The 27,546-nt window shown below is 48.0% G+C and overlaps 1 protein-coding gene across 1 annotated transcript in view; it reads right to left on the bottom strand.

Annotated features, from left to right (window-relative positions):
* Window positions 1-24,570, bottom strand: part of PODN (podocan) — a 48,601-nt gene extending 24,031 nt beyond the window's left edge. The window contains exons 1-3 of the mRNA XM_036758236.1: window positions 24,458-24,570; window positions 10,460-10,722; window positions 1,021-1,114 (exon numbers count right to left, since the gene is read on the bottom strand). Coding sequence (XP_036614131.1) covers window positions 1,021-1,114; window positions 10,460-10,717 — 352 coding nt within the window. The 5' untranslated portion in view covers window positions 10,718-10,722; window positions 24,458-24,570. The remainder of the gene's footprint in view (window positions 1-1,020; window positions 1,115-10,459; window positions 10,723-24,457) is intronic.
* Window positions 24,571-27,546: the final 2,976 nt, after the last annotated feature.

A 27,546-nucleotide genomic window follows, 5' to 3' on the forward strand; every position in this document is an offset into this window, starting at 1 on the left:
ATGCAGAAATGCTTCAGAAAAATGAATGATTGCAGAGATGAGAGGGAGGGGGACAGTAACTGTGATGGATCACTGCCTTCCAGAGTATCCTGGCCCTAGGCTGAGTCAGAGATAGCCCCTGAAGAAAGCAGAAACAAATTCAATAGGAATAAAGGTAAAAGCTTCCACCAGGACTCAAAAAAATCTACTTCAAAATACTAGGGGCCTGGCCAGACTGTAGTTTGAGGAGGATCTGGGGGGCTGAGTGGGCTGCCAGCTCAATATGAATCTAGAGTATGATGAAGCAGGGAAAACTCATTCAATTTAGGGCTACATTGATAAATGCCCAATGTCCAAGAATAGGAAGGCAATGGTTCAACCGTCCTGTGCCCTGGTCAGACTCCATCTGGAGTCCTGGGCTCAGTTCTGGGCATCCCATGTGAGGAGAGCCATTGATAAATTAGGAAATATTCAGAGAAAGGCAACCTTTATGATGGGTGAAGAGCCTCAAGAGTCTGTGTCATATGTGGCCTGGCATGTTCAGCTTGGGGAAAAGGAGGTATTGGGGCAGGGGGGGAAAGAGGTGGCAGAGTTCAGGTGAGTGTAAGAGCTATCTAAGATCAGGATGGCCTGCCCTGGGAGGTAGTAAGCTCTCGGTCACTAGAGAGATTCCAGCCCAGCTTGGATGAACACTGGGGACTCCCAGGTGCCTCTCATTCTGACACTCTGGGACTCCACCTGTTCCTTTCTCCTTCTCTGGCCCTACCCTTCTCAGGGCTCAAGGGAGAAAATGCACATCAGGAATCTCCAAAGATTTCACAGTCACACCGGCTCAGTGCCTACCTGCCCACCATCCTCCCAACCCTGGAGGACCAGCCCTCCCTTGCTCTGGGCTGGTGTAGACACTCCCAAACACCCAGGGCTAGCCATGGGCAGGGGCCTCCCCCGCAACCAAGGCTTACAGTCTGATCTCATCAGTGCCCCCCATCCCACACTTCCCATGGGTCTCCCTCATCCTCTCCCTGCCCAAGGCCTCCTCACCTCGGGACGTCAGCCGGTTATTCTGAAGGTTGAGGGTCTCCAGCCTGTGGAGTCGTGAAAGCTCATCAGGGTAGATTTTCTCCAACTGGTTATTCTGTGGGAGGGGAGATGGGCAATGTTAGACTACAACAGGGTGCAGATCTCCAAGGCTTTCCTTCTCTGAGCCTCAGTAAAATGAGACAGCTGGACTAGGCCAGGGTTTCCCCAGAGCAACTCAGTGACAGGACTTCGGGGCTTGAAATACACTGGCAGGAACCATCAGTGGTACTGAGGTGCCTGGGGACAAGAAGCCAGCAGAGAACCAGATGATGTTATCATCAGGGCACCCCAGAGAGTGCCCTGGACACAGAGACTGAATAAAGGATGAGCTCAGGAAACAGATCACCAGCCAGGCCCAGGTAGAGGCATCACACAGCAATGTCAGGAACCCAGTTATCCTGACTCTCCCCTCCTGTCTCTCCTCTCCCTCTCCTCCTCCTCCTCCTTCTCTTCTTCTTCTTCTTCTTCTCTCTCTGTCTCTCTATCTGTCTCTCTTTCTGTCTCTCTCTCTCCCTCCCTCTCTACTTCCCTCCCTCATTCTTTCTCTCACTCTTCCTTTCCTCCCTCTCCCTTCTTGCCCTTTCTGTCTCTTTTTTTGGTCCCTCTCCCTCTCTCCCCCCATCCCTTTTCCTCCCTTCCTCCCCTTTCTTTCTGTCTCTTTCTCTTTTTCTGTCTCTCCTCTCTCTCCCTTCCTTCCCCTTCCTTATCTCTCTCTGTCTCTCTCTCCCCACCTTTTCTCTCCTTCTCTCTTCTTTCCCTTTTTCCCCTTTCTTTTTCTCCCCTCCCCTTTCTTCTTTGTTTCTCTCTGTCTCCTCCTTCCCACCCCCACCCCAAAAAGCACAGCAGCTCAGAACTTCAAGATCTGCATTAATGATCATTTTGTCCTCCAAAGGTGGCAGAACCGCCAGAAGAAATTCCCTTCTGGGTCTGATTCTGGCTAACAGGTGGGCACTGGTTGCTGTGTGGCAATGATGGGAACCCTGGTGGGGAGGACAGACTGGAGTCACCCCATCCTAGCACTCGTGATGGAGAATGAGAAAGCGAGGCATGGTCTGACACCCCCCCACCGAGAGCTGCTCCGCTCTGGGGGCAGAGTCTGGAGGAAGGAAAGGCAAAGTGCCACGTACCACAGTTATCCAAGAATGAGATTCCGAAGGTACAAAGGGTGTTGATTCAAAAGAGAAATGAAAATCATGGGTTGTCTAAAGCAACCAATGAGGATGCCCAGGGAACCTGGGCAGCAACCAACTTCTATTTGAAAAGACACATACAGAAGATGGAACCAGGGGCAGATAACCGAGGAGCAATAAGGCACCCGGCATTTAAGAAGCACTTACTGTATACCAAGCCCTGTGGTAGGAGCTAAGGATACCAAGATGAAAGTGAAACAGCTCCTGCCCTCAGGGAGCTTATACTCTGCTCCAGTATATACATAATGACCAACCACAATTCTAGAAGACTAATGATTAACCATGCTACCCTCCCTCCTGATGGTTTCCAAGTGCAGAGACTTTCTGGGGGGACATGGCCAATGTGGGAATTTGTTGTGCCTGACTAAATAGCTAGTCCTGATGAGTGTAAATAATGAATCACCAGAAGTGGTCACATTATTTGAATTTGCATGGCATATTTCCATTGGCCTAGAACAATTACCAAATTTACCTAATTATAACTTTGAATAGTGTGGATCTGAATACATGCAACCACTTCAAAGGACTCATGTACATGTTTGTAACAGGGGTTATGTTTTTCGTGCTTTCTCAATAAGCTGGGGTGGGGAGGGTAAAGGGGAAAGTGAGAACATGAGCCTGAAAATAAGAATTATTTTTTAAGAAAAGAAGACTTGACAACTGATGGGATGTGTGGGCGAAGATGAAGACGTGAGCATTTTGTTTACCGTAAGAACAGTCCTGCGTGATAAAGCTCAGAATGAGTGGAAGATGTCAAGCAAAGCTAAATACAAGCAAAAATGGGGGTTTAAAGTCATCCTGAAGGAAAGAAGAGGCTCCAACAATAGATTCCCAATGCTTGGGATGTTGGGGATGATGACAACTGACCACAGAGAGTTGGCCACGCCGCTCAACTCCTAATTTGTTATATTTCCTCTGCCAGAGAGAAGGTCTTCTACATAGGAAATGACAGAACCAAAATGATTAAGCAGGAGCTGATGCCCACAATAAGTTAGGAGATGTAAGAAGCAGTGAGCAGCCCCTGATGAATTCAAAAGTCATTTGGCTCAGATGCACAGCATCATCGGGGCCTGAAAGAACTGGCAGATGAGACAGCCTTCCCTTTCACGATAATCAAGACATTTGCCCTTCTCCAGTCGATCAAATCAAATGTAGGCCACTGAGCTTGACTTAAGCTCCTGGAAAATGCTAAAATGAATTATCAAATGATGGTTAGTGACCATCTAGAAAAGGGAGCAGGGGTAACCAAGAGCCAGCCTAGCTTCATCGAGAACAGGTCATGCCAGACTAACCTCACTTCCTTTTTGGACAGAATTAGCACATGAGGGGAATGCTGTGGATTTGGTTTACCTAGATCTGAGTGAGCATTTGATAAAGCTGCCCACATTCTTCTTGTGTAAAAGATGAAGATATGTGGCCTAGGTGATAATCTGGTTAGATGGATTCAGAGCCAGATGGAAGGCCTCAGTCAGGGAGGAGTCTTTAATGCTGTGATGTCATATGCCAGTGGAGTGCCCCAGGGTTCTGTGCCTGGCCCTGGGCAGTTTCATTTTTTTATTAATGACACAGAGATAGAAGGCTTATCAAATTCTAAAACAGGCTAGAGCATTGGGTTGCATTTTTCAGATGAAATTCAGTAGGGATAAATAGAGTTTTATGCTTGGATTCAAATGACCAACTTCACATGTACAAGATAGGGGAAGCAAAGCTAGACAGCAGTTTGTCTGGAAAAGATATTGGGTTTTACTAAACTACAAGCTTGTCATGAGTCAGTCATGTGATGGGACAGTCAGAAAAGCTGATAAGCTCTAATAAGCTCTGGGGCAGCAGCATTGGGGGGGGCACGCTTCCAGGAAGAAGGAGGGGATGGTCCCTCTGCATTCCTCCCTGGCCAGAGTATATCTGGAGGATGGCATTAGTTTTGGGTGTCCAGCTTTCGGTGCCCAGCATAAGCTGGAGAATGTCCAGAGGAAGGTAACCAGAATGAGGAAGGGTCTTAAGTCCTTAACATATGAGAATCAGTTCAAGGACCTGGGCCAGGTAAGACTGGAAAAGATTCATGGGGCAAGTGATGCCCAGGTGTAACTTTCTCAAGGGCTGTTATAGAGAGGGGTAAGATCTGTTCTGTTTAGTCCCAAAGGGCAAACTGAGAGCAAAGGCAGACACCGCAAATTTAGAGAAACAGGTTTATCAGAAAAAACCTCCTAAGAATTTGAGTTGCCCCAAAGAGGAATGGGCTGCCTTCCCTCCACCCCGACCCCAGACTGTCAAGCAGAGGTCACACGACCACTTGTTGAGTCCATGGTGGGAGGATTAGGGGATCTTTCAAGGAAGGAGATGCCTTCCAACTCCTCTGGACTATGAATCCTCTACCCTACTTCTCCCACCGAAAGGGAGAGAGGTTAAGAAAATGTCAAAACAGATGAATAGATATTAGAAATAACAAGAAACTATATATGAACATAAAATTAAAATTATAAATTATAATTTAAACACCACAAAATGTTACATTTAATAAGTATTTTGATTAGGAATCATTTAGCATTTATTAAATACCCACTATGTGCCAGGTAGTGGAATAGAAATATTACATTTAATATTTTAGAAGGGAAAATAGCACCGGGGTCAGCATTTTCTTTTTTCTTAATTTATTTTATACTTAAATACTAAAATGTAAATACACAATAAGAAAAAAAGAAACATGCTATAAACTTAAATACTGAAACTTAAATGCAAAATAAGAAAAAAAAGCATTGCCATGTGCACAGCAGAATGTGAGAGAGGATTCGAAATATATGGAAATAAATTTCCATTTCAAGAAAGCCTATATAATAAATATTACACACTGTGTTCAGAGCTGTCCATCTTTTCTTTGCTTCCTTGTAAGTTTTCTTTTGTTCTCTGCTGTCCACCTTTTACTTTGTTCTTTTTTCGCCCTTCCTCCCCACCCCCAAAGGCTAGGATATATTTCGATATATATAGATATATACATACACATACATACATATATACTTACGTACATACATACGTAGATATATACACACAAATATATATATATACATACATACATACATATACCCTTACATACATATACTTACACATACATATACTTAGACATCTATAATCAGGCTCATAGATAGACATATACATTCATATGCATCTACGTAGCACCATACTATACTTATGTGTCCTCAGGATCAACATTTTCTAACAGGATTATGATTCACGTGTAATTTGGGAAATCCTTAAGAACCTTCCAAGCTTCAAAATTTTGTGCGCTAACATTTTACGTTGGTGGAATCCCAGGACTTAGAGCCAGACCTTGGAGAGCACCTCATCCACCTCCTTCATTTCACAGATGGGGAACCGAAGCCCCAAGATGGATGAGCCAGTGTTTCTGTGGCACTTTATGGTTTACAAGTTACCAGTGATTTCTTAATTGCTAATTCTAATGGCCTTCCCTCCATCCGCATCTTTCTTGACCTCTCTGTAGCCTCTGACACTGCGGCTCACTCTCTTCTCCACACTTTCTCCTCTCTGTTTTCATGACACTGCTCATTCTTGGTTTTCCTTCTCTCTGTCTAGCTGCTCCTTCTCAGTGCCCTTTGCTGCTTCTTCCTCTAAGTCAGGGGTCCCCCAAGTCTCTGTCCTGAGTGCTCTTTTCTTCTCCCTCCATAGTCTCTCATCCAGTGATTTCATCTGCTTCCATGGGTTCAGCGATCATCTCTAAACAGGTAATTAATTCCCAGATCTATATTTATCCAGCCCTAACCTCTCTCCTAAGCTCCAGTCTCACATCACCAACTATCTCTTAGACATCTTTGACTGAATATCCATAGGCACCTCAAATTCACCACATTCAAAATTGAACTCAGTATCTTTCCTCTGAAATCCTCTCAATTATCTCTCCAAACTTCTTTATTATTGGTGAGGGCACCAACATCCTCCCAGTCACCTGGGCTTGCCACCTGGAGCTGATGGCAAAGCAAGCTATGGATGGGCGGTGTTTATCTAGACCATTGGTTGACTAATTAAAGCGACACAGGACAGGTAGAGATGATTCAGCTGTAAATCACAAGGGGAAAACCACGTCCAACTGGGCAACCAAGAAAGGAGAAGACAAAACAGCAGAGAGTCTGGCAGAAGAACAGGCAGAGACCTGATAATGCTTGTTGTCAGGGGAGAGCTTGAGAGAGGCCCGAGGAGAAAAAGAATGACTTGTGGGGCAGGACACAAGGAAAGCTTCTGGGAGGAGGGCACGCAGAAGGATGAGGCAAATTTCTTCAGGTGAAGGGGAGCAGGGGGACAGGGAGACCAGATACAGGTTTAAGTGCTTTAGCAAAGAAACAGGGACAAGAACACAGGGGGCTGACCAAGGTGGGTCATGTTCATGTGGAGAGTAGAGTATATGTACAACAGCCAGGAAAACCCTTGGAAACTTGTTTTTAAACCATCATACAACTGTCAGTCATTCTTACATAATATCTCTATAACTAGATACGTATATGTATGTATTATCTTCGGTTCATAAATATAAAGCTGGGAGGTATCTTAAAGCAGACGTTTTTAACCTTAGGGATAGATTTCGGAGGGTCAATTAACTTCAACAGTTAAAAAAAACTTTATTTCAATATAATGGGTTTCCTTTGTAACTTTAGGTATTTTGTACCTTTAAAAACAGGGTTCTAATAAAGCTTCCCCAGAATGCCAAAGGGGTCCATGACACCAGAAGAGTTAAGGGTCCTTGCCTTTAGATTATCTAGACTAGTTCCCTCATCTTACAGAAGAGACTGAACTCCAAGGACATTAAGAAGGTGTAGTTGAAGATGGCGGCTGGAAAGCAGGGACTTGCGTGAGCTCTCCACCAGGTCCCTCCAAAAACCTATAAAAAATGGCTCTGAACAAATTCTAGAGCTGCAGAATCCATGGAATAGCAGAGGGAAGCAGGGCTCCACCCCAGGACAGCCTGGATGGTTGCTGGGTAAGGTCTATCCCACGAAGCTGGGAGCAGAGCCCAGCATGGGCTGTGCCCAGACCAACCAGACCGGGAGCCAGGCAGAACAGGCCCTAGCGCCCTGAATCAGTGAGCTGTGGCAGTTACCAGACTTCTCAACCCACAAACACCAAAGACAACAGAGAAGGTTAGTGGGAAAAGCTGCTGGGGACAGAGTGAAAGGAGTTCGTAGTTCGGACACTGCCCCAGGGGCAGCGGGGGTGGTGCAGCTCTGAGGACAGAACTACAGCTGCAGTTGCTTCCGGCCCCAGGCCCACCTGGTGGGAGGAATTAAGTGGCGAATCAGAGCAGGAGTGCAGAGCCTGCTTAAGATCTGAGTCATGGTCCAGATTGGCGATTCTTGGGGGAGGAGGAGTGCTGGTGTGGCAGAGTTTGCTGTGTAGAAATAGCTCTGAAAACAACAGCGCAACTCCTCAAGCTTGGGACAAAGTACTCTCTACTCTACAAGCAGTCATACCCCGATGAAAAACTCAAGGGTCAAGTACTTGGCTGGAAACATGGCCAGGCAGCAAAAACACACTCAGATTCAGACTCAGATTTGGAATCTTTCTTTGGTGGCAAAGAAGACCAAAACATACAGCCAGAAGAAGTCAACAAAGTCAAAAATCCTACATCAAAAGTCTCCAAGAAAAACATGAATTGGTCTCAGGCCATGGAAGAGCTCAAAAAGGATTTGGAAAAGCAAGTAAGAGAAGTAGAGGAAAAATTGGGAAGAGAAATGAGAGTGATGTGAGAAAACCATGAAAAACAAGTCAATCACTTGCTAAACCCAAAAAAATACTGAAGAAAATAACACCTTAAAAAATAGACTAACTCAAATGGTAAGAGCTCCAAAAAACCAATGAGGAGAATAATGCCTTGAAAGGTGGAATTAGCCAAATGGAAAAGGTCCAAAAGACCACTGAAGAAAATACTACCTTAAAAATTAGATTGGAGCAAGTGGAAGCTAGTGACTTTATGAGAAATCAAGATATTATAAAACAGAACCAAAGGAATGAAAAAGTGGAAGACCATGTGAAATATCTCATTGGAAAAACTGCTGACCTAGAAAATAGATCCGGGAGATATAATTTAAAAATTACTGGACTACCTGAAAGCCATGACCAAAAAAAAGAGCCCAGACATCATCTTTCAAGAAATTATCAAGGAAAACTTCCCTGATATTCTAGAACCAGAGGGTAAAATAGAAATTAAAAGAATCCACTGATCACCTCCTGAAAAAGATCCCAAAAAGAAAACTCCTAGGAATATTGTCACCAAATTCCAGAGCTCTCAGATCAAGGAGAAAATACTGCAAGCAGCCAGAAAGAAACAATTTGAGTATTGTGGAAATATAATCAGGATAACACAAGATCTAGCACCTTCTACATTAAGGGATCGAAGGGCTTGGAATATGATATTCTAGAGGTCAATGGGCTAGGATTAAAACCAAGAATCACCTACCCAGCAAAACTGAGTATCATGCTCCATGCCAAAATAAGGATTTTCAATAAAATAGAGGACTTCCAAGCTTTCTCAGTGAAAAGACCAGACCTGAATAGAAAATTCAACTTTCAAACACAAGAATCAAGAGAAGCATTAAAAGCTAAACAAGAAAAAGAAATCATAAGAGACTTACTAAAATTGAACTGTTTTGCTTACATTCCTACATGGAAAGATGATGTGTATAATTCATGAGACCTCAGTATTAGGGTAGCTGAAGGGAATACACATATATATTATATATACATATATATATACATACATATATATATGTGTATATATACATGACAGAGGGCACAGGGTGAGTTGAATATGAAGGGATGATATCTAAAAAAATAAAAACAAATTAAGGGATGAGAAAGGAATATATTGAGAGAGGGAGAAAGGGAGAGATAGAATGGGATAAATTATCTCACATAAAAGTGGCAAGAAAAAGCAGTTCTGTTGGGAGGGAAGAGAGGGCAGGTGAGTGGGAATGAGTGAATCTTGCTCTCATCAGATTTGACTTGAGGAGGGAATTACATACACACTCAACTGGGTATCTTACCCCACAGGAAAGAAGCAGGAAGGAGATAAAAAAGGGGGGATGATAAAAGGGAGGGCAGATAGGGGGAGGAGGTAATCAAAAGCAAACTCTTTTGAAAAGGGACAGGGTAAAGGGAGAAAATTGGATAAAGGAGGATAGGATAGGAAGGAGCAAAATATAGTTAATCTTTCACAACATGAGTACTGTGGAAGGGTTTTGCATAATGATAGACATGTGGCCTATGTTGAATTGCTTGCCTTCTTAGGGAGGGTGGATGGGGAGGGAAGAGGGGAGAGAATTTGGAACTCAAAGTTTTAAAAGCAGATGTTAAAAAAAAAAAGTTTTTGCATGCAACTAGGAAGTAAGATATACAGGCAATGAGGCATAAACATCTATCTTGCCCCACAAGAAAGTAAGGGAAAAGGGGATGGGGGGGAGTGGGGTGACAGAAGGAAGGGCTGACTGGGGAACAGGGCAATCCGAATATATGCCATCTTGGAGTGGGGGGAGGGTAGAAATGGGGAGAAAATCTGTAATTCAAACTCTTGTGAAAATTAATGCTGAAAACTAAAAACATTAAATAAATAAATAAATAAATAAATAATGATTTTTTTTTTTTAAAGGTGTAGTCGTTTGCATACGGTCTCCCTCGTTAGAATGCAAGTTCCTTGAGGACAGAGACTGTCTTCTTGTCTGTCTTTCTATTGCCGGCACTTAGCACAGTGCTTGGCACATAGTAGGTGCTTAATAAAGGTTTGATAACTTGATCAAGGTTATACAGGTAGAAAATGGGAAGGGTGGGTTTTGAACCTACATCTGCTGCCTCCAAGTGCAGCACTTTCCCTTCTTTCTCCATTTTGGTCTCTGATAAAGAGAATGATGGAATGGATAGAGGATCAGTCTTGGAGTCAGTAAGAACTGGCTTCAAGCCCTATCTCAGACATCTTAGCTGTGTGACCCTTGGCAAATCACTTCATTTCTCCCCAGGCCAAGCTCTGAATGTAAATTATCGGTGAATTGAGGATTAGCAGCTATGGAGGGGCTTTCTACACTGGAAATTCCTACACTAATAAACTCCCAGATTTGGTATTAGTAAGGTGCTTCAGCATTTCCAAAGCTTGCTGTGGGTCAAGACCTTGCCTGGAGACCTGGAGAGTTTGTTGTGTGACCACGGCATGTGGCTCTTACCTGCAAGGAGAGGTGATTGGTGTACTCAGGGAGGTCCCCAGGGAATTCCCGGAGGTCAATGCCTCCACAGTCTACCACACCTTCTTGTGTGCACACACATTCTCGGGGGCAGTCAAGGCTCCCCTGCCCTGGCTCCGGCCTCAGGAAAAGGATGGGATCCTCCAGAAATTCATTGTCTTCGTCGGTCTGACCATGAGCACCATGGGGCCCCCAGGCCCATGCCCAGAACACCAGCAGGAATGTCCTGCTTGGGACCATTGCCTCTGCAAAGGAAGGAAAGGCACAATGAGGATGGCCAAGGCAGAGGGACAAAGGCTGGAGAAGGTGCTCTCCACTGGCCCCTGATCCCCAACCCAGTCCTCAGAGCTAGGGAAAGCCCAGAAGCCACCCAGCCCCCTACCAATATGCTCAGGGTGTGCTCCTCTCATGGTCATTCAAAGCCCTCTTTGGAACAGAGGCCATCACCACCTAAACAGCTCCTCCTGTTCCAAGGTGTCACCCAGAGACTACCATAGACCTGCCTCTTGACAACTTTCCCCCTGTTTCAACAATCCGGCTAGCAGCTTCTGTGGGGGTGTAAGATCCACCCACAGCCAGCACCCAGAAAGCTGCCAACAGCACAGGTTCTTTTGATCTGCTTAACTAAGGAAAGCAAGGTGAAGGGGTCGACAAGCTTACTTTAATTCAGCATACAAATATCATTCACTTAGTTCAGGTGAAAAATCCAGCACACTGAGCTTCAGAGCAAAATACAAACAAATTACAAACATCAACAGACAGACCCAATACAATTCATAGTTACCAGTGTGTGTTGGTAAGCAAAATGGGTTCCTTAGCACTTAGTTCAACAAGTGCCCTTGAAGAGTTTGGCTTTGTTTCTTTTGAGTAATTCAGTGTATTTCATTGAGTCTTACTAAGTGCTAAGCCCCAGGCCCAAACCCTTATTAGGTGTAAAACCTTAGTGGGTGTGGATTAGCAACTAAGGTGGGGCCCAAGGTAGGGCTAACTCCAGGGAGGGCCTAGTTTACATGTCTGGGACAGCAGAGGCTTTTAGACCACGTGGGTTTAAGTTGCCTCTTTGTGACGATTCTAGGTCACGTGGGTGAGTCGAATGTATGACTCACCTCTGATGCTGAAAAAGATATAAAACCAGGGGTTGGCCTTCTCTTCTTTGGAGTTCTTACCTACAGCAGTGGTGGTGCGTGACTGTGGGCCAGCCCTTGTTCTGAGCTCCCGGGCTGAACCTAGATGTTGGTAACTATGAATTGTATTGGGTCTGTCTGTTGATGTTTGTAATTTGTTTGTAATTTGCTCTGAAGTTCAGGGTGCTGGTCTCTTCCCCTGAACTAAGTGAATGATATTTGTGTGCTGAATTAAAGTAAGCTTGTCAACTCCTTCGCCTTGCTTTCCTGAGTTAAGCAGATCAAAAGAACCTGTGCTGTTGGCAGCTTTCTGGGTGCTGGCTGTGGGTGGATCTTATACCCCCACAGAAGCTGCTAGCCAGATTGTTGAAACACTCCCAAGGCTTCTCCTCTGGAGCCACAGTGCTAGATATGCAATCAGAAGGATTTGGGTTCAAATCCTGCTGCTGATACTTGTGACCCCAGGGCCATCTCAGCCTCAGTTTCCTCCTCTGTGAAAAGGGCATAAATGCTCCCAGCAGTGGTGTCTAAGTCTGGCTCTGTCAGGTTCTCTGTGGAGCTGAATGGAGTTTTACATGGGTGGGGGGAGGGTCGGTGAGGAGGCAGAGGGTAGGTCTCGGTGTATGTGTGTCTATTTCCGCTTATGTCTGGCTCTCCAGGTATCATCTAGATGTGTCCATGTGAACACATAGTTAATATGGAGAGGCTGAAGGTGTGGAGATGAAGATGGTGGGGTTTATGGCTAGTGAGAAAGCACCCTGGGGCCCAGTCACCAAGCATTTATAAAGCACCTACTGTGTACCAGGCAACCACTGGGGATACAAGGAAAGGTCCCCACCAGTCTATGGGGAAGACATCACTTAAGTGAACAGTGCACAGAAGATATATACAGAAGAGGGAGGAGATCGTTTCAGAGGGGAAGCATTGGGGGGGGGGGGGGGAAGGGCACCTAGGGAAGGCCCCCAGCTGCAGGTGGGAGCTGAGTTGGGTCTTGAAGGGAGACACAAAGGCAAGGGGGCAGAGCATTTAAAACACAACTAAAGACAGGATGTCGAGAGCAGCAAGGTGGCCACTTTGGCTGGATTTCAACTTTGCTTGAAGAGTGTGTGAAGAAGAAGAATGTATATAGTGAGGCCAGAAAGGTGGCTGAAGCCAAGGTATAATGGGCTTTCCAATGCCAAGCAGAGAAGTTTGGGGCTGAACCCAAAGGAGATGGGAGGCAGGACATGAGCAGGACATGTGACATTGTCAGCCCTGGGTTTGGGGAATACCAAAATGGCAGATGCGTAGGAGAGAACTGAAGACCTGAGGAAGGGACCGATTCAGAGAGGCAAGGTGATGGGGTACATGTCAGACCAGATGACCACTGGTGCCTTTCAGTCCTTAGCCCCCTACAAACACACACACTCACCCCCACCCCACATACACACATACCACCCCCCACATTCTCATCCCTAGGTCTGTCCTGTCACATTTCACTTTGATGATACCAGCCCTTGAAAAACCAGAATCAGAGACTTCTCCCTTTGGCATTCTCCACGCCCTCTTCTGTGCCCCCTCTGCCTTCCTAGGTGCCCTCCCAGACTGCTTACCACATGTGCCCCATAATCCCAAGTGACCTCCCTCCACCTTCTCCATCAAAATGTCCAGCTCCCAACAAAGGCAGCCTAGAGGGAGACAGAAGCATTTTTGCTGCCTCAGATACCAGCTTCAGCTTTCTATCCCATGCACCCACCCACTGAGGCCATCTCACCATTTAGCTAGCACCCACTCATTGACCCGCTTCTCTCCCTCCATGCTGTGAGGTCCAGGCCTCCATACTCAGGCATTCCAGAATCCAAGCCCTAGTCCCCAGAGAAGTTAGTCTATTCTTCCTTGTAGCTCTGCCCCTAAGGCCCAACCCAGCTGGGTACTGACTGAGTGTATCCACACTGGGGCCTCTTAGCCCTCTCTAGCTTCTGGCTCGATGCTTCAGCAGCCTCACAGCCCATCCAGCCCTTCTCACTCAAGCCAGTTCACCATGTGCCTGCCACTGACAATGTACCCTCCCTTTCCCCCTCACCAAAACAGAAGTTGCTTCCCTGGTCCTCCCTCCCCCATCTGTCATCCCCTATCAGAACGTAAGCCCCTCAAGGGCTCCATCTCTCTCTTTTTTTATATATTTGTAGCCCCAACACTTAGCACAGTGCCTAGCACACAGGAAGTACATAAACAAGTTCTCATTTTTCATTCAACCTTATGACTGTGGACAAGTCATTTAACCATGCAGAGTCTTAGTTTTCTATAAAATGAGCATAAGATCTGCTTGCAATACCAAGGGCAACAGCCCTGAGGAGAACCAAGCTCTAGACCAACACATGGTTCTCCCAACATTGTTTTTTGTGTGTCTGATGTTGTCTGGCTCTGCCTGGCTAAAGGCTAAGGATCAAGTCAGGATCTTACAACTTATTTTGTATGTTGGTTTTCATTAACTGTTAAGTTGACAATTTTTTAAAATGAAAAAAAAAATAATTCCAGCTTCTCAGGGTTTGACTCTCATTCCTTGGAGTCCTAGAACACTCTGCTTGCTGGAGCCTCCAGAATAATACAAACTCACCTTTCCACAGCACTAGAAGGTCTGCAAAGCACTTTTCCCATAATGTGTGGAAGACAGGTGACCACGAGATGGGTAGTTTAAGTACCATGTCCATTGCACAGATGAGGAATCTGAGGCCCGAAGATGGGGGTGGGGGGAATTAAGACTCTAAGCACCTGTTATTTATTCTTTTCCTTTTCATTCTACATATACATAGAGGTATTTGTTGTCTTCTCCTTCGGAATGCAAGATCACTAAGAGCAGGGCTTACTTAACTTTTTCTTATTTAATGGCACACAGTAGGTACCTAATAAATGCGTGTTGTTGATTGTTAACCAATGTTTTCAGGGAAATCGGATTATGTTATGTAGATTTTAACTAACATCTAGTTTAACCTCCTCATTCTACAGGGAGATTTACAGGGAATTTCATCCCCCGCCAAGAGGGGAAGTAACCCACCCAAAGTCATCCAGCTAGCAAATAACAGAGCTAGAATTCAACTCCAGGGCCTTTGATGCCAAACCCGGTGCTCTCACCACCAGAACATGCTGGGGAGTCCAGCTTTCTTCCTAAATGAGAATTTCCCCTCTACAGCATCCAGGATGAGGGGGTTCTTCGTTCTCTAATAACACCTCCAGTAATGGCTCCCTTATCGCCTCCCAAGGCAGCCCATTCCAGACATGGGTTCCCATAATAATAGTCAACAAACCTTTATTAAAGCACTATGTGCCAGCCATACTGTAATGGTGTTCAGCATGACCCCATTTGGGATCTTCTTGGCAAAGATACTAGAGTGGTTTGCCATTTCCTTCTCTAACTCATTTTACAGATGAGGAAACTGAGGCTAAAAGGGTTAAATGACTTGCCCAGGGTCTAGTAAGTATCTGAGGCCAGATCTGAACTCAGGAAGATGAGTCTTGATTCCAGGCGGGCACTCTATCCATTGCACCACCCAGCTGCCCTAGCAGTAATAATGGCTGGCATTTATAGAACACTTTAAGACTGGCCGAATACTTCACATGTTTTATCTTATTTGGTCCTCAGGAGTCTTTGAATGAGGTGCTACTATTGTTCCAATTATATGGATAAGAAAACTGAGGCTGAGAGTATAAGTCAACAAGCACTTATTAAAGGCTTACTATGTGCCAGGAATTGTCCTACAGGCTGGGGATACAAAGAAAGGCAATGACACAGTACTTCCCCCCAGGAGTTCACATTTTGATGGAGAAGCCAACACACAAACAGTGACGTGCATACAAGCTATGGCCGGATTCATGCAACTAGACAGTGTACAAGGCAGGACTGAAACTCGGGGTTCCTGACTCCAAGAGTCTATCCACTGCACCGCCCAGCAACCCAAAGATTCCTCCTGAAGAAAGGAGCCAGTCTATGGTGTGTCCTCCATGCTGGACTAGGCTGGTCCTCAGAAAGCACCCAGTCTTCTAGCAGCTCTGTGCCAAAAGGCCTTTCTCATGGGCCTGGGGGAGGCACTGTAGGAGATATGGCCCCTTCCTGGCATGAGGAGGGACATACCTGCCCTGCACTGGTCCTGGTTCCGCCCTCTTGGCCAAGTGCAAGTCTAGAATTTCACCTTGATACGCTCTTTGAAAACAGCATCTGTTGCCCCAGCAGAAGCCAAGAATAACTCAAGAGAACAGCTCAACGGAGCTCCCCCAATGGAGAGTGGAAAGGCCATCCCAGTGGCGGGCCCCTCATCCCAGAATCACAAGACATCAGCACTGCAGTGAGGTACCTGGGAGGCATCTCCACAGCCCTCCTACCACACACCCAAGTGGACAGCATCCAGTCTGGCCTCAAAAACCCCTAGCGAGGGCAAACCCATTCCTCGTGCCTGGGCAGCCATTTTACCTGTGCCCAGCTCCACTTGGTAGGAGGTTTCTCCCGGCATCTAGCCTAAAGCGACAGCCTCTTTACATCTCCTCCTCCCCTCCACTCCTGGTTCTGCCCTTGGGGACCAAACAGAATAAGCCTGACCATTCTTCTGCAAGACAGCCCTGCAAATCCTCTGTTGCTTGCCTGTGGTGGTACTTTATTTCACCAGCTCGACAGAGGAGCCTGCAGATTCCACCTCTGACACATCCTGGCTCTGGGACCCTGGGACTAGGACCCTTCACTTCCCAGTGCCTGAGGCAGAGAAGGCACTAGCCTTTGTGGGTGGTTTACTCATCACCAGGGCTTCTCAAAACGTAGCCCAGGAACCCCTGAAGGTACCTTTCAGGTCTGCTAGGTCAAAACTATTCCCATGATAATGCTGACTTTTTAATTTCTAATATGTTAAATGTCGGCAGACATAACTCACATAAATAAAAGCTCTTTGGGGTATTCAATTTGAATAATAATTTTAAGAATGGAAAGGGATCTTGAGACCAAAAGGTTGGGAAATCTGCTACTCCATAGCAATGAAGTCACGGGTCCTCCCATCCCTGTGCCTGTGTGAAAGATGCTGGGCATACAAAGACACATATTCACTAGTCCCTGTGCTACCCAACATACCCACACACATAGTGTCCAGAGGAAGAGAGCCCGCAATGTCTGGGGAGATCAGGAGCAGGAGGAAGGGGACGCCTGGGAGGAAGCAGTGAGAAAATGCAGTGTAGGTGGAAAGGGCTCATGGGGAGGCTGGATGAGGACAGAGAGGTCTCCATCCTGAGCATCCTCGACAACATTCTTCAAATGGAGATCCCAGCACGGAGCAGGATACTCCAGCCGGGCTGGGGCGGAGCAGGGCAGAAGACAGAGGGGTCACGGCTCCTCTCCTTCCTCTCCCCAGGCAGCCCGAGATCTCCTAGGCTTTTCTGCTGCCAAACCACACAGTTGACTCACGCCGAGCTCACAGGCCGCCATCCAGGCTGGCCTCCCCCAGCTTGTATTTGTGAGATGAAGTTTTGAATGCAAGTGTTGGAGAGTTTACATTTCTTCCTATGAAATTCCATCCTTGTTATAGCTTGTGAAAATCTTTCTGCATTCTGTCACCAAGTGCGATGGTTCCCCCTCCCACCCTGCATCATCTGCAGACCCGATGGGCCTGCCGTGTATGTCTGCACCGATCTAAGGCACTGATAAAAATGTTTACCAGCTCAGGGCCAAGCCCAGATGCCTGCAGTTCTGCCCCAACAACATCGTCCCTGGCTGACATGGACCATGACAAGCTACTCAGAGTCCTTCCTCCAGTCAGGTCTGAATACACCCAGCTGTCTGTCTGTCTGCCTGCCTGCCTGCCTCTCATCACTTGATCTTGTCCACATAAATAGGATGATTCCCATCACAGGTCACAGATGTACAACTGAAAGGGACCTCAAAGGCGGTTTAGTCCAAATCTATCATTTTACGTATAAAGGAACTGAAGCCCAGGATTTGCCCAAAGTCACGAAGGTAAGAAGCCTCTGGAGTAAGATTTGAACCCAGGTCCTCTGACCCCAGGGCCAGCACCCTCTCCACTGTGCCATAATCCCTCCATCAACGTCGTCTGTGTATAAAACCAAGGACTAATAAGGCATCAGGCCCCCAGGCTGCTACTAGACAGAAAAATACTTTATAAAATACTTTGCTAACGGTAAGGAAAAACTCCTCATGCAACATTTCTCCCATCCAGGTCAAAAGAAGAGAGAGTGAGGAACGTCCATCTTGGTCTTTTATTGGTGAATCCCAGCCCCCTTCCCTATGTCAACAGCGTCCAGGGGCTGGGAGCTGCGAGCAAAGACACACAGGATCCCCACCCGCCTTGGGCACCTGTGAGGCAGAAACCAGAAACCTACTGACAGCACTTCACAAATGGGAAAATGGAGGCTCAGAAAATGCCACACCCCAACCACGCGCAGGCAATGAGGAAGAAGCCCAAAGTTCCTCAATGCCTTCCTGGGGCCAATGTTCCTCGTCAGCTTTGGGGCCTTCCTCTGATCGAGTCAGTTCAATAAACACGTATTAAGGCCCGGCTTTGTGCAATGCACCCTGCAAGACTTGAGGGATGCCAGGACAGAACCAACAATCAAAACAGTCCCTGCCCTCAAGGAGCTTCCAATCTAACTGGGGAGGAGGGTTCCTTGAGTTCTTCATTCCAGGCCTAGGCTCTGTTATTAAACTGGAGCATCAACAGCAGCCCCTGCTCCCTGGGAGCCCCTTAGTACAAAGAACAGGATTTGCCTGGGCTGAGAGGGCCTAAGGTTCTGGCTCCAGCCCGAGGTTCTAGGTTCAGCCTGCGGTTCGGGCCCCACCAGCCAGGGACCACAGAGGCTCCTAAGAAGTCATTTCTCCTGTGGGGGCTGCATTTTCTCCATCTAAAAGGACTCAGTGATCTCTAAGCTACCTGTTAGCTCTGACATTCTGGGCCTCTGGGGCTTTCCCCAAGGGCTTCTCTTCCTGCTCAGACCACCTGATTCCAGTATTGCCCAGTGTCCTCCCAGGTCCAATCTCTTTGATTCCCAGTTTTTACACCAGCCCTAACTTCCTGGGTGGCCCGCCCACCTCCAACTAAAGAAACAATAACAGATGATGCAAATAATAAGGAATAACAAGGACCATGTGGACCATGTGGACCATGTGGCGTCTGTGAACAATAGGCCTGTATGTGATGTGAACCATGGATTCTGGGGTCATAGGATATTAGAGGGTGAGAAGGGCAGGAATCTCAGAATAGAAAGCATCATTGGAGCTGGAGTGGAGAGCTTAGAACAGTGAGTGTCAGGGCTGGGAGGGCCTTAAAAAAGGGGATGTCAGGCTGGGAGGGGCCTCAGAACAGAGAGTGTCAGGGCTGGGAGGGGCCTTAGAACAGGGAGTTTCAGGGCTGGGAGGGGCCTGAAAACAGGATGACAGAGCAGGTGAGAACCTTAGAACAGGGAATGTCAGAGCTGGGTTGGGTGGAAGGGAAAGGGTGGATATTTACTCAAGGGAAGTCATCACAATAACCATCCTCCCAGGCCAGAGGCACATAGTGCCCTTGCACATACAAGGTTCTTGGGGACAGTAGACTCAAATTTAGACACTGTATGTGGCCACAGAGGGTCCATTCAAGGCTTCTGGTTCCTGGGAGCTCTTCTCTCTTTCTCCATGAGTCCTCAGGAAGGTCACCACCAGAGACAGCAGTTGTCAGCTGGACTCCAAAGGCAGAACCTCATCGAGTCCGGACACTGCTGTCTCTTCCTCACTATGCTGAGTCGGACCTCAGTGTCAGTTTCTAGGCCAGGCAATCCTAGTCCCCTGAGCTGCTGAGGTCGATGGGAAATCCCCTTCTAAGTCTCAGAAATGCCATCATTCCCCCACCAGGGTACTTCTGTTTCAGAAGTCCATTCACTACCGACCCCTGCCAGGGCTACTGGAGTCCTGGATGCTCCACAGGCTTTCTGGGTCTTACAGAAACCCGGGGAAGGGGGCGGGGATTACAGCCAATCACAAGACATTTCTTGTGTATTGTCACCTAGCTTCCCTCCTCTCAGACTGACTGCTTGCACCTCATTTATATACTTAGTTGATCCGATCCAGCTGTCAGAGTCTTCTATGATTAAGAAAGGAAAGGTAAACCACCACCCTTATAAGTAAATACAGAATAGAAAATAATTACACATAATTAAGAGAGAATTAGAAGCTGAGGGAATCACGAAAGGCTGTGTGAAGCTGATAGTCCTTGGTGTACATGGTGGTTCTTGAAGAAAACAGGGATTCTATGAGGGAGAGGGAAGAAGGGAGGGCGTTCCAGGCAATTCAGGCACGCTTGGCCCAAAGGCCCACACAGGAGATAAAGCCTCACGTGTTGGGAACGGAGCAGGCCAGTTGGGCTGGACAGCGGCGAGCTGGAACAATGTCCAGGGAGGCTGTGGAGAGGTCCCGCCAGGTTCTGAAAGGCTTGGAAAGCTGAAGAGGAATTTCTATTTGATCCCGAGGGTGATGAGGAATCACTGGAGGTGACTGAGTCAGGGAGAGAAAAACACTCAGGCGAGTGTCAGGAATGGACCCTACAGAGAGATGTGAGTTCATCTGCCAGGGAACCCCCTTTCCACCTCCTGCTCTGGGCACAGGACTGAAATACAGCCGTTGTCAGTCACTCTGTTCAAAGGTCCCTTCCTCAGCCGTCCTGCTCCTCCTCCAAGCACTGTCCTCTCTAGACCTTCATTCATTTATTCATTCGTTCGTTCATCTTGGGGGCCCAGGCTTTATCGAATGCCCCGAGGCATCTCTTACTGGAGGGGTAAACAGAACCTTGGTGGATCTAACACATGGGATTTTAGGGAGCTGGCTTCTGGCCACACAAATGATTATGTGATGATGAAAAGCCTTCTACTTAACTTGGGAGTAGAAAAGACTAATGAATCAGTAGAGGCATCACACATTCATCACAGGTTCAGAGACGGAGAGACCCTTAGAGGTCATCAAGTCCTGTCCAACTCCCGCCCTACACAAATGAGGAAAGTGAACTGCCAAGAGGCTGAGAGGCGTCCCCAAGATCAGAAAGTGGGCTCTGAAGCCAAACACCCTGGCCCCAAGCACAGCACCCTTTCCAGGCTCTTTACCACAAAGCCTCCCTTTGTATGGGTTCAGGTCCTGCCTTTCTGCTTATTACCTGAGAGATCTTGAATAAGTCATGACTCCTCTGTGTGTCAGGTTTATCTCTTTATCATAAAATAAAGGGGTCCATAAAATTCACTGGCTTTAAAGCTAAAAAGAAACCTTAAGGGACCATCCAAGGTCGATGTCTTCATTGACCAGTCACTTGCCCAAGATCACAAGGTCAGCAAGTGAGAATGCTGAGATATAAACCCAGGTCCCTGCCCTGAGGTCCAGAATCCTCTGTACTGGGCCATACTGTCTCCAGACCATTTCCAATGGTCTCTGATGTTCCCGTGTCCCTTCATGATAGTCCCTATGGTCTATATCAGGGGTCTCAAAGATGCCCACACACCAACATTTGACAAATATTTAACAAAATAAATAAAAACACAACAGAACAGAAATGAGATTTCATTTTAATGCTAAGTCAATAGGCCCTCTGGGCTCCCTCTGTGTACATTAGCGATCCCATTTCGATTTGAGTCGGATACACCGGTCTTACGGTCTAGTCCCTTACCTTCCTGTTACAAGGCTAACGTTGGTCTTCACGAGTCTGAAAGGCTACGAAGCAGAAGAAAGACTGGACTTGGCCCAGAGCACAGAGATGATGATAATCATGCTTAGCATTTATATCTCACATTAAGGTTTGTAAAATTCTTTACAAATATTGCCTCCTTTGATCCTTACAACAACCCCAGGAGGCAGGTGTGGTTATTATTATTAACCACATCTTACAGATGAGGAAACTGAGGCAAGCCGCAGTTAAGCGACCACCCAGGGTCTCACAGCTAGGAAGTGTCTGAGGCAGATTTGAACTCTCATCTTTCCGACTCAGTCCCGAGCTCTATCAGCTTGGACACCTTGCTGCCTAGGAGTAATAGACAGAAGCTTCAGACAGGTGAGTTCAGGCTTGATGGCAGGAAAAACTTCCTAACAATTACAGCTTTTCAAAAATGCAATGGGTGTGTAATTGGAAAAAATAAAATATGATTAAGTGATGGGGGGGAGTGCATCCCTTCCAAGTCTTGAGAGTCTGTGGTTACACAAAGGCTCAACCATCCCTCTACAGCAAAGGCTGGAGCACTGTCTCCAGAAGGTTCCTGCAAAAATGTACATGTTCTTTAACAGAAAAGAGGCAGCTAGGTGGTGCAGTGGACAGAATGGTAGGGCTAGAGTCAGGAAGGCACGAGTGCAAATCTTGCCTTGGGCATTTGGCTATGGTGTGACCCTAGACACCTTCCACCTGCCTTAGTAAGGTGAAAATGTTAATAGCATCTACCTCTCAGGGAAGCTTTGAGGATCAAAGGAGGTATTTGTGAAAGCACTTTGAAAACCTGAAGGTGCCTATAGAAATGCTAGCTATAGAGGGTCCTTGGGGCTTGGGGCATGAGAGTAAAGGGCAGGGTTAACACTTGGAGAAAGCCTAGTGAGGGCCCTGGGGCACCTAAAACAAGCTAAAACAACGGGACTTCTCTAGGACCAGCCTCAGCTGGAACAGGATCTGGGGGGATGGGCCTGAGGGAGCCGTCTGCTATGTCAAGCATTCACATGGGACACACACAGACACAGCAAGTGAGTGTTTGGGAGGACACATGCTACAATGCTGTGGGTGACTCTGCCGCTGATTCTTGGATAAGGCACTGTTCCTCTCTGCGACTCAGTTTCCTTATTTGTAAAATTCAGTTCAATTTCTGAAAGCCACAATTTCTAAAGGAATGCTGGACTTGATCTCTCTCCGGTTCTGTGACTCTGGGTATACAGCCAGAAGGGAGGTTTTCACCAGTCATTTGCTGGTGATGGAGATCAGACGTCAGCTGAGCCAGAAAATCAGCCTACCCTTCAGAAAGGAGCAGATGTGGTCTGCCTCACAGGGGTCATCAACCACAAGCATTTTTAAGTGCCTACCAAGCTAGGTGGCTTGTGGATAGGGCACCAGGCCTGGAGTCAAGCTGCCTCATCTTCCTGAGTTCAAATCTGGCCTCAGACACTTACTAGCTGTGTGACCCTGGGCAAGTCACTTAAACCGCTCCAGTATCTTTGTCAAGAAAACCCCAAACAGGACCACAAAGAGTCAGACGCAGCTGAACAACAACAAACAAGCATCACTCCTGTGCTAGGCTCTAGGGAGCAAAGACAAAGAGCTTACATCCCATCGAGGAATGGGGTACACACATCAGTATATACACAATATATTCAAGTGAATACAGAGTGACTGAGGGAGACGGGAGGAACTGGAAACAGTTCACTCATCCCCACTCTGGGCCGGAGATGGTTAGGGAAGTTACCAAGATTTTGCCAGAGTAGAACCAAGAACCAGGCTGTCCAAAAGGGAAATGGGATGCTTCCATAGGAAGTGAGCTCCTCATCCCCCAGGTATTCAAGGGGAGGCTAGATGAACTTTTGGGGATGTTACAGAGTGGATTTCTGCTCAGGTAAGGAATCATCTAGATGATTTCTTAGATCCCTTCCAGCCCTCAGATGCTATGACTCCCTGAGGTAGAGGGTGAAAGAAAAAGTTCAAGTGGGGGTGGGCACCTTGGGGGGGAATAAAATAATGCACATTAAGACTTACAAGTATTACAAGGACCCATTTTACAGATGAGGAAACTGAGGCGAGGAGAAGTGAATAGGCAATGTAGTACATACAGTGGAAAGATCAATGGATCGTTGGAGAAACCAGGTTCAAATCCAGCTCTTCCACTCCCTACTGTGGGACTCTCTCGGACCTCAGTTTCCTTTGAGGTTCTTTCCAGCTCTAGATCTGGTATTCTGTGACCCTCTGATTTGCCCACAGTCACACACACACACACACACACACACACACACGAAAGAGCGAGTGTGCCAGGGCTAGCCGCCAGACCTTTCGGCTCCGAGACCCGAGCTCTTTCCACCCGATTTCATCTCTGACACACTCCAACCAGACTGCAGACGGGGTTTACGGTCCAATCCAATGAGCCTCATTAACCCCTGCCCCCTTCTCTCTATCTGCCTGTCCGCCAACATCTGTGTGCCCACGGGCAGCGGGAGAGCCCGGCTGGCTTGGGACCGCGGGCTACAGCAAGAGCCCTTCCTCGGAGGTTGCTAGTGGCTGCGCCCTAGAATGTCAGTGCGCGCCCGGCTCCGGGGTCAGGCTACGAGGAGAAGGCTGGAGAAAGGGCGAAGCGAGCCTTAACTCATGCGGACCCCGCGAAGGTGTCTGTCTAGCCCGCTAGGTCCCTCGCCCCAACCCCACGCACAGCTCTCCGCCCCAATCCTGCCTCCAAGCCGATCCTTTCCAGATGTGCACGGGGGGCGGGAGGGGGGGGCGCCGAGGAGCCGGCTCACGGGGCGGGGGGGACTAGCCTCCCTCCGGGCGGAGGAGCCAGCCCCTCTGCCCCTTTGCTGCAGGGCAGCCGCGACGGGAATTTTCCACAGCCCAGTCTGAGGCTGGGGGTGGGGTGGGGTGGGGTGGGGTGGGAGCGGAGCCCAAGAGCCTGAGCAGGGGACCCTAGCCCCATCTCGGACGGGGCAGGGCAGGGCAGGGCAGTGTGAGGCGGGGCCGAGGGGACTGCTGCGGAGCTGCACCACACTCCCCTGCCCCAGCCCAGCCCGAGCCCGGCGTTCCCCCTTCTCCCCCCTTCTCCCAGCCGCCGCTGGCTGGGCTGGAGGGGAATCCCCCGCCGCCGCCCCCTTCCCGCTCCCGGCTCCCCGCTCCCCGCTCCGCGATCGCCCGCTCGGACCTACCTGCGGCGTGGGCCCGCTTGCTACGGCTCTCCGGCGGCTCTGCGCTGGGCTCCGTGGACACTGGCTCCTTCCATTCAACTCAAGGCTCCCGCTTCGTCAACACAAGTTTTGTTGTCGGGTTCTCCTCACCCCCCCTCCCCCCCAGCCGCCTAGGCATGCATCTGCTGGACCGCTTCCTCCTCTGGACACAGGCGCAGGTTCCTAAAAGCCAGTGTGGGAAGTGATTGGGTTTTTCTCCCGCCTCTCCCTCCTCACCCCTCCACTCCTCTCCTCTTTGGCCCGTTCCCTTTCCTGGTGATTCAGAACCGTAGGACCGACCCCTCTCTGTCCCCCAGCTGCCTGGTTTGGCCCCACAGCAAACCGCTCCCCCCCCACTCCTGCCGCAGGAAATCCTGGCGGGGGGGCGGGAGGGGGCCGGGATGGGACGCTCTGGTTCTGGCCCCCTCCCTCCTCCCCAGAGGGCTGGCAATAGGGGCGTCCCTGCTGTGCCCCAGAATTCCCCTCTCAAGTTAAAATTCTAGAAGTACTTAAGTAATAAGCATTTTATTAAGGAGATCATGCCCCAGCTAGGAAAAACTCCAAGAATGGAAGTGAGTTCTTTGAAAGAGATCAGAATCCCAGCCTCTCCAATTGGAAGAGGCCCTTCCACTTCAACCCATGGCTGACCAGAAAACCTTTCTCCAGCAACCCCGCAGAAGTGGTCGGCCTCACATCCTCCCACAGAAAGACTCCTGCCCCATTTACCAATACAAATATTTCTTGTCTCAATCCTTTGAGAATTTTACTGAAGCAAACCCAATTAAAAGTTAGGGGGTAATGGCACACTAGGTCATCCGCAGTAGGTCAGCCTCCTTCCATTTACCCTCAGCCTGAGGGAGATCTGGAGACCTTGCTAGCAGAATGGGGCCAAGGCTGAATTTTCCTGGAAACTACCCTTTACCCCACCCCATCATGCCCTGTCTCCTCTGCTCCCTGCCCCTCCTGAGCCCCCCAGCCCCTTAGAGGACAGTAAATTGGGCAGGGAATGGGGGTGCCTGCTTACCCCAATCACAAGACAGAGAAGTAAACCCCCTCTCTGAACAGTGCCATATTGAGCCCATAAGCCAAGAATATTTCCAAGCAAACTAGTATTAACTGCTAACAGCTGAAGCAACATTTTGTGTTTTGGCCTGAGTTACACATGTATGATGAACACAGAGGTGGTTCAGGCTTCATCGTCAGGCCAAATGGCAGCAATGCACCAAGTTCACTGCTCCCGGGAAGGAGGGGGGCAGGGGAGGGGGTGGCTACTGCATCAAGACTCCTCCTTGCTAAACTGGCCTAGAGCAGAGTGCCAGGCTTGCCTGTCTTCAGACTGGGGCCAACTAAGAGCCAGAAGTGTCCCGGTGTGGGAAGGGCTGGCTGCCATTCTGCCGATGGAAGAGGTTGGATGCTACCTGGAGACCCATCCTGTGCATCCCACCAACCTCCACCTGGAGGCACAACAGCATTTGGGCTGTCTGCTGAGGGTCATCTGAGGCTCAGAGAGCATGATTCCACAGGCTGTGATGTCCTTGGCTAGAGAGACTTTGCTGGGGAGGACCTCAGAAGGCAGATGAGTCAGTCAGTCAACTGGCTTTTATTAAGCACCTACTATGTGCCAGGCACTGTGCTAAGCTCCAGAGATATGAAGAAAAGTAAAAAAACAGACAAATGGTGCCTGCCCTCAAGGAGCTCCTAGTCTAAGGGGGAGACAGCATGCAAACACCTAGATACAAACAAGCTATAAACAGAATAAATTGGGGATCATCTCGGAGGGAAGGCACTAACATTAAGAACTCCAGGCATGAGGCACAGCCAGTGCAAATGTCTGGTGACTAAGTGATGCCAACATGCCATTGACTAATTGGGGCTCCCCTGGCCTTAGTGGCAGAGATCCTAAGAGACAGTAATGGCAAGCTGGGGCAGTCCTGGAAAGGGTACTACCTTCAGTCCCAGGCCCTGGGATCCAGTCCTACCTCCAACACTTACTAGCTCTGGGACCCAGCAAATTCCTCCCTTCTCTGGGCCTCCCTTTTCTCATCCATGGTCGAGAGTTGGACTAAACAGCCTCGTAGATTTCTGCCAGCTCCTGAGCTGGGATCCTCTGGATCTGGGGTTAAAGCGCCAGAGTATGGATCCCAGCTCTGCCATTAAACCCGTGGGATCTCAGAGAAGTTGCTCAGATCCCCTAAGCTTCCATTTCTTCACCTATAAAAAGGAAGAGGTCCCCTCTGCTGAGGCCCCAAGGAGAGGCAGAGAAGCTTTGGTCACCAGACATCACTGCTCTCCTCTCAAGCCAGGCATCAGGAGAAGGCCCATGTGCCTTCTGAGGCCCAGACTAGGTGTCTTCCTAGTGAGGAAGAGTTGGGGTGGCAGCTGAAAAAGGGTTTAGGTGAAGGCCAGAGAACAAAGAGTTGCCAGGCCCACTCCACTGAAGGTCAGTCCAAGATTTGCTGGGGAATGGGAGGAGGAATAAGGAAATAAGAGGTGCTTATTAATGTGTCAACGACAACAGTGACGTGGTCCACACTGTTAATCCTTACTTAATCATAAGTTAATCATAAAGGGTAAAAAGATTAATCGTAAGTCAATTTCACAAACTTTTACCATCCCAGAACAACCCGCCTTCCTTGGGGGTGGAGCTGATGAGCTCAAGACAGGCATTTTTTTTAAACCACAGAAAGTCATGACCCAGCCTACTAGGATTTTGGAGGGGTGGCCATCTGTCCTGGTGAGGGGGATATACTCACATCACGGGAATCACAAATCTTTTGAAGTAATTAAATACAAAATAACAATCTGAAAGGTTGCATGGCTTTTGCAAACCTAAGACAAAAGCGACCACCTAATGCTAAGTCATCTCTCTGGCTCTAAGTCATTGGTGGTGCTTTCCCCTCATCCATATGAAGAAGACTTCATCTGTTCATTTCCTCTCGTTCTTTTGGTTTTCTCTCATAAGGAAGGAAAAGTGATCTATTTAAAAAAGAGGGAAATCTCTGACATGAGCAACCATTGAAACAAATTTATTCACAGTCCATAGAGAATAAGCATCTGGAGAGATTTCACCT

Source organism: Trichosurus vulpecula, chromosome 4, assembly GCF_011100635.1.
Source record: "Trichosurus vulpecula isolate mTriVul1 chromosome 4, mTriVul1.pri, whole genome shotgun sequence".
NCBI classification, from domain to species: domain Eukaryota; kingdom Metazoa; phylum Chordata; class Mammalia; order Diprotodontia; family Phalangeridae; genus Trichosurus; species Trichosurus vulpecula.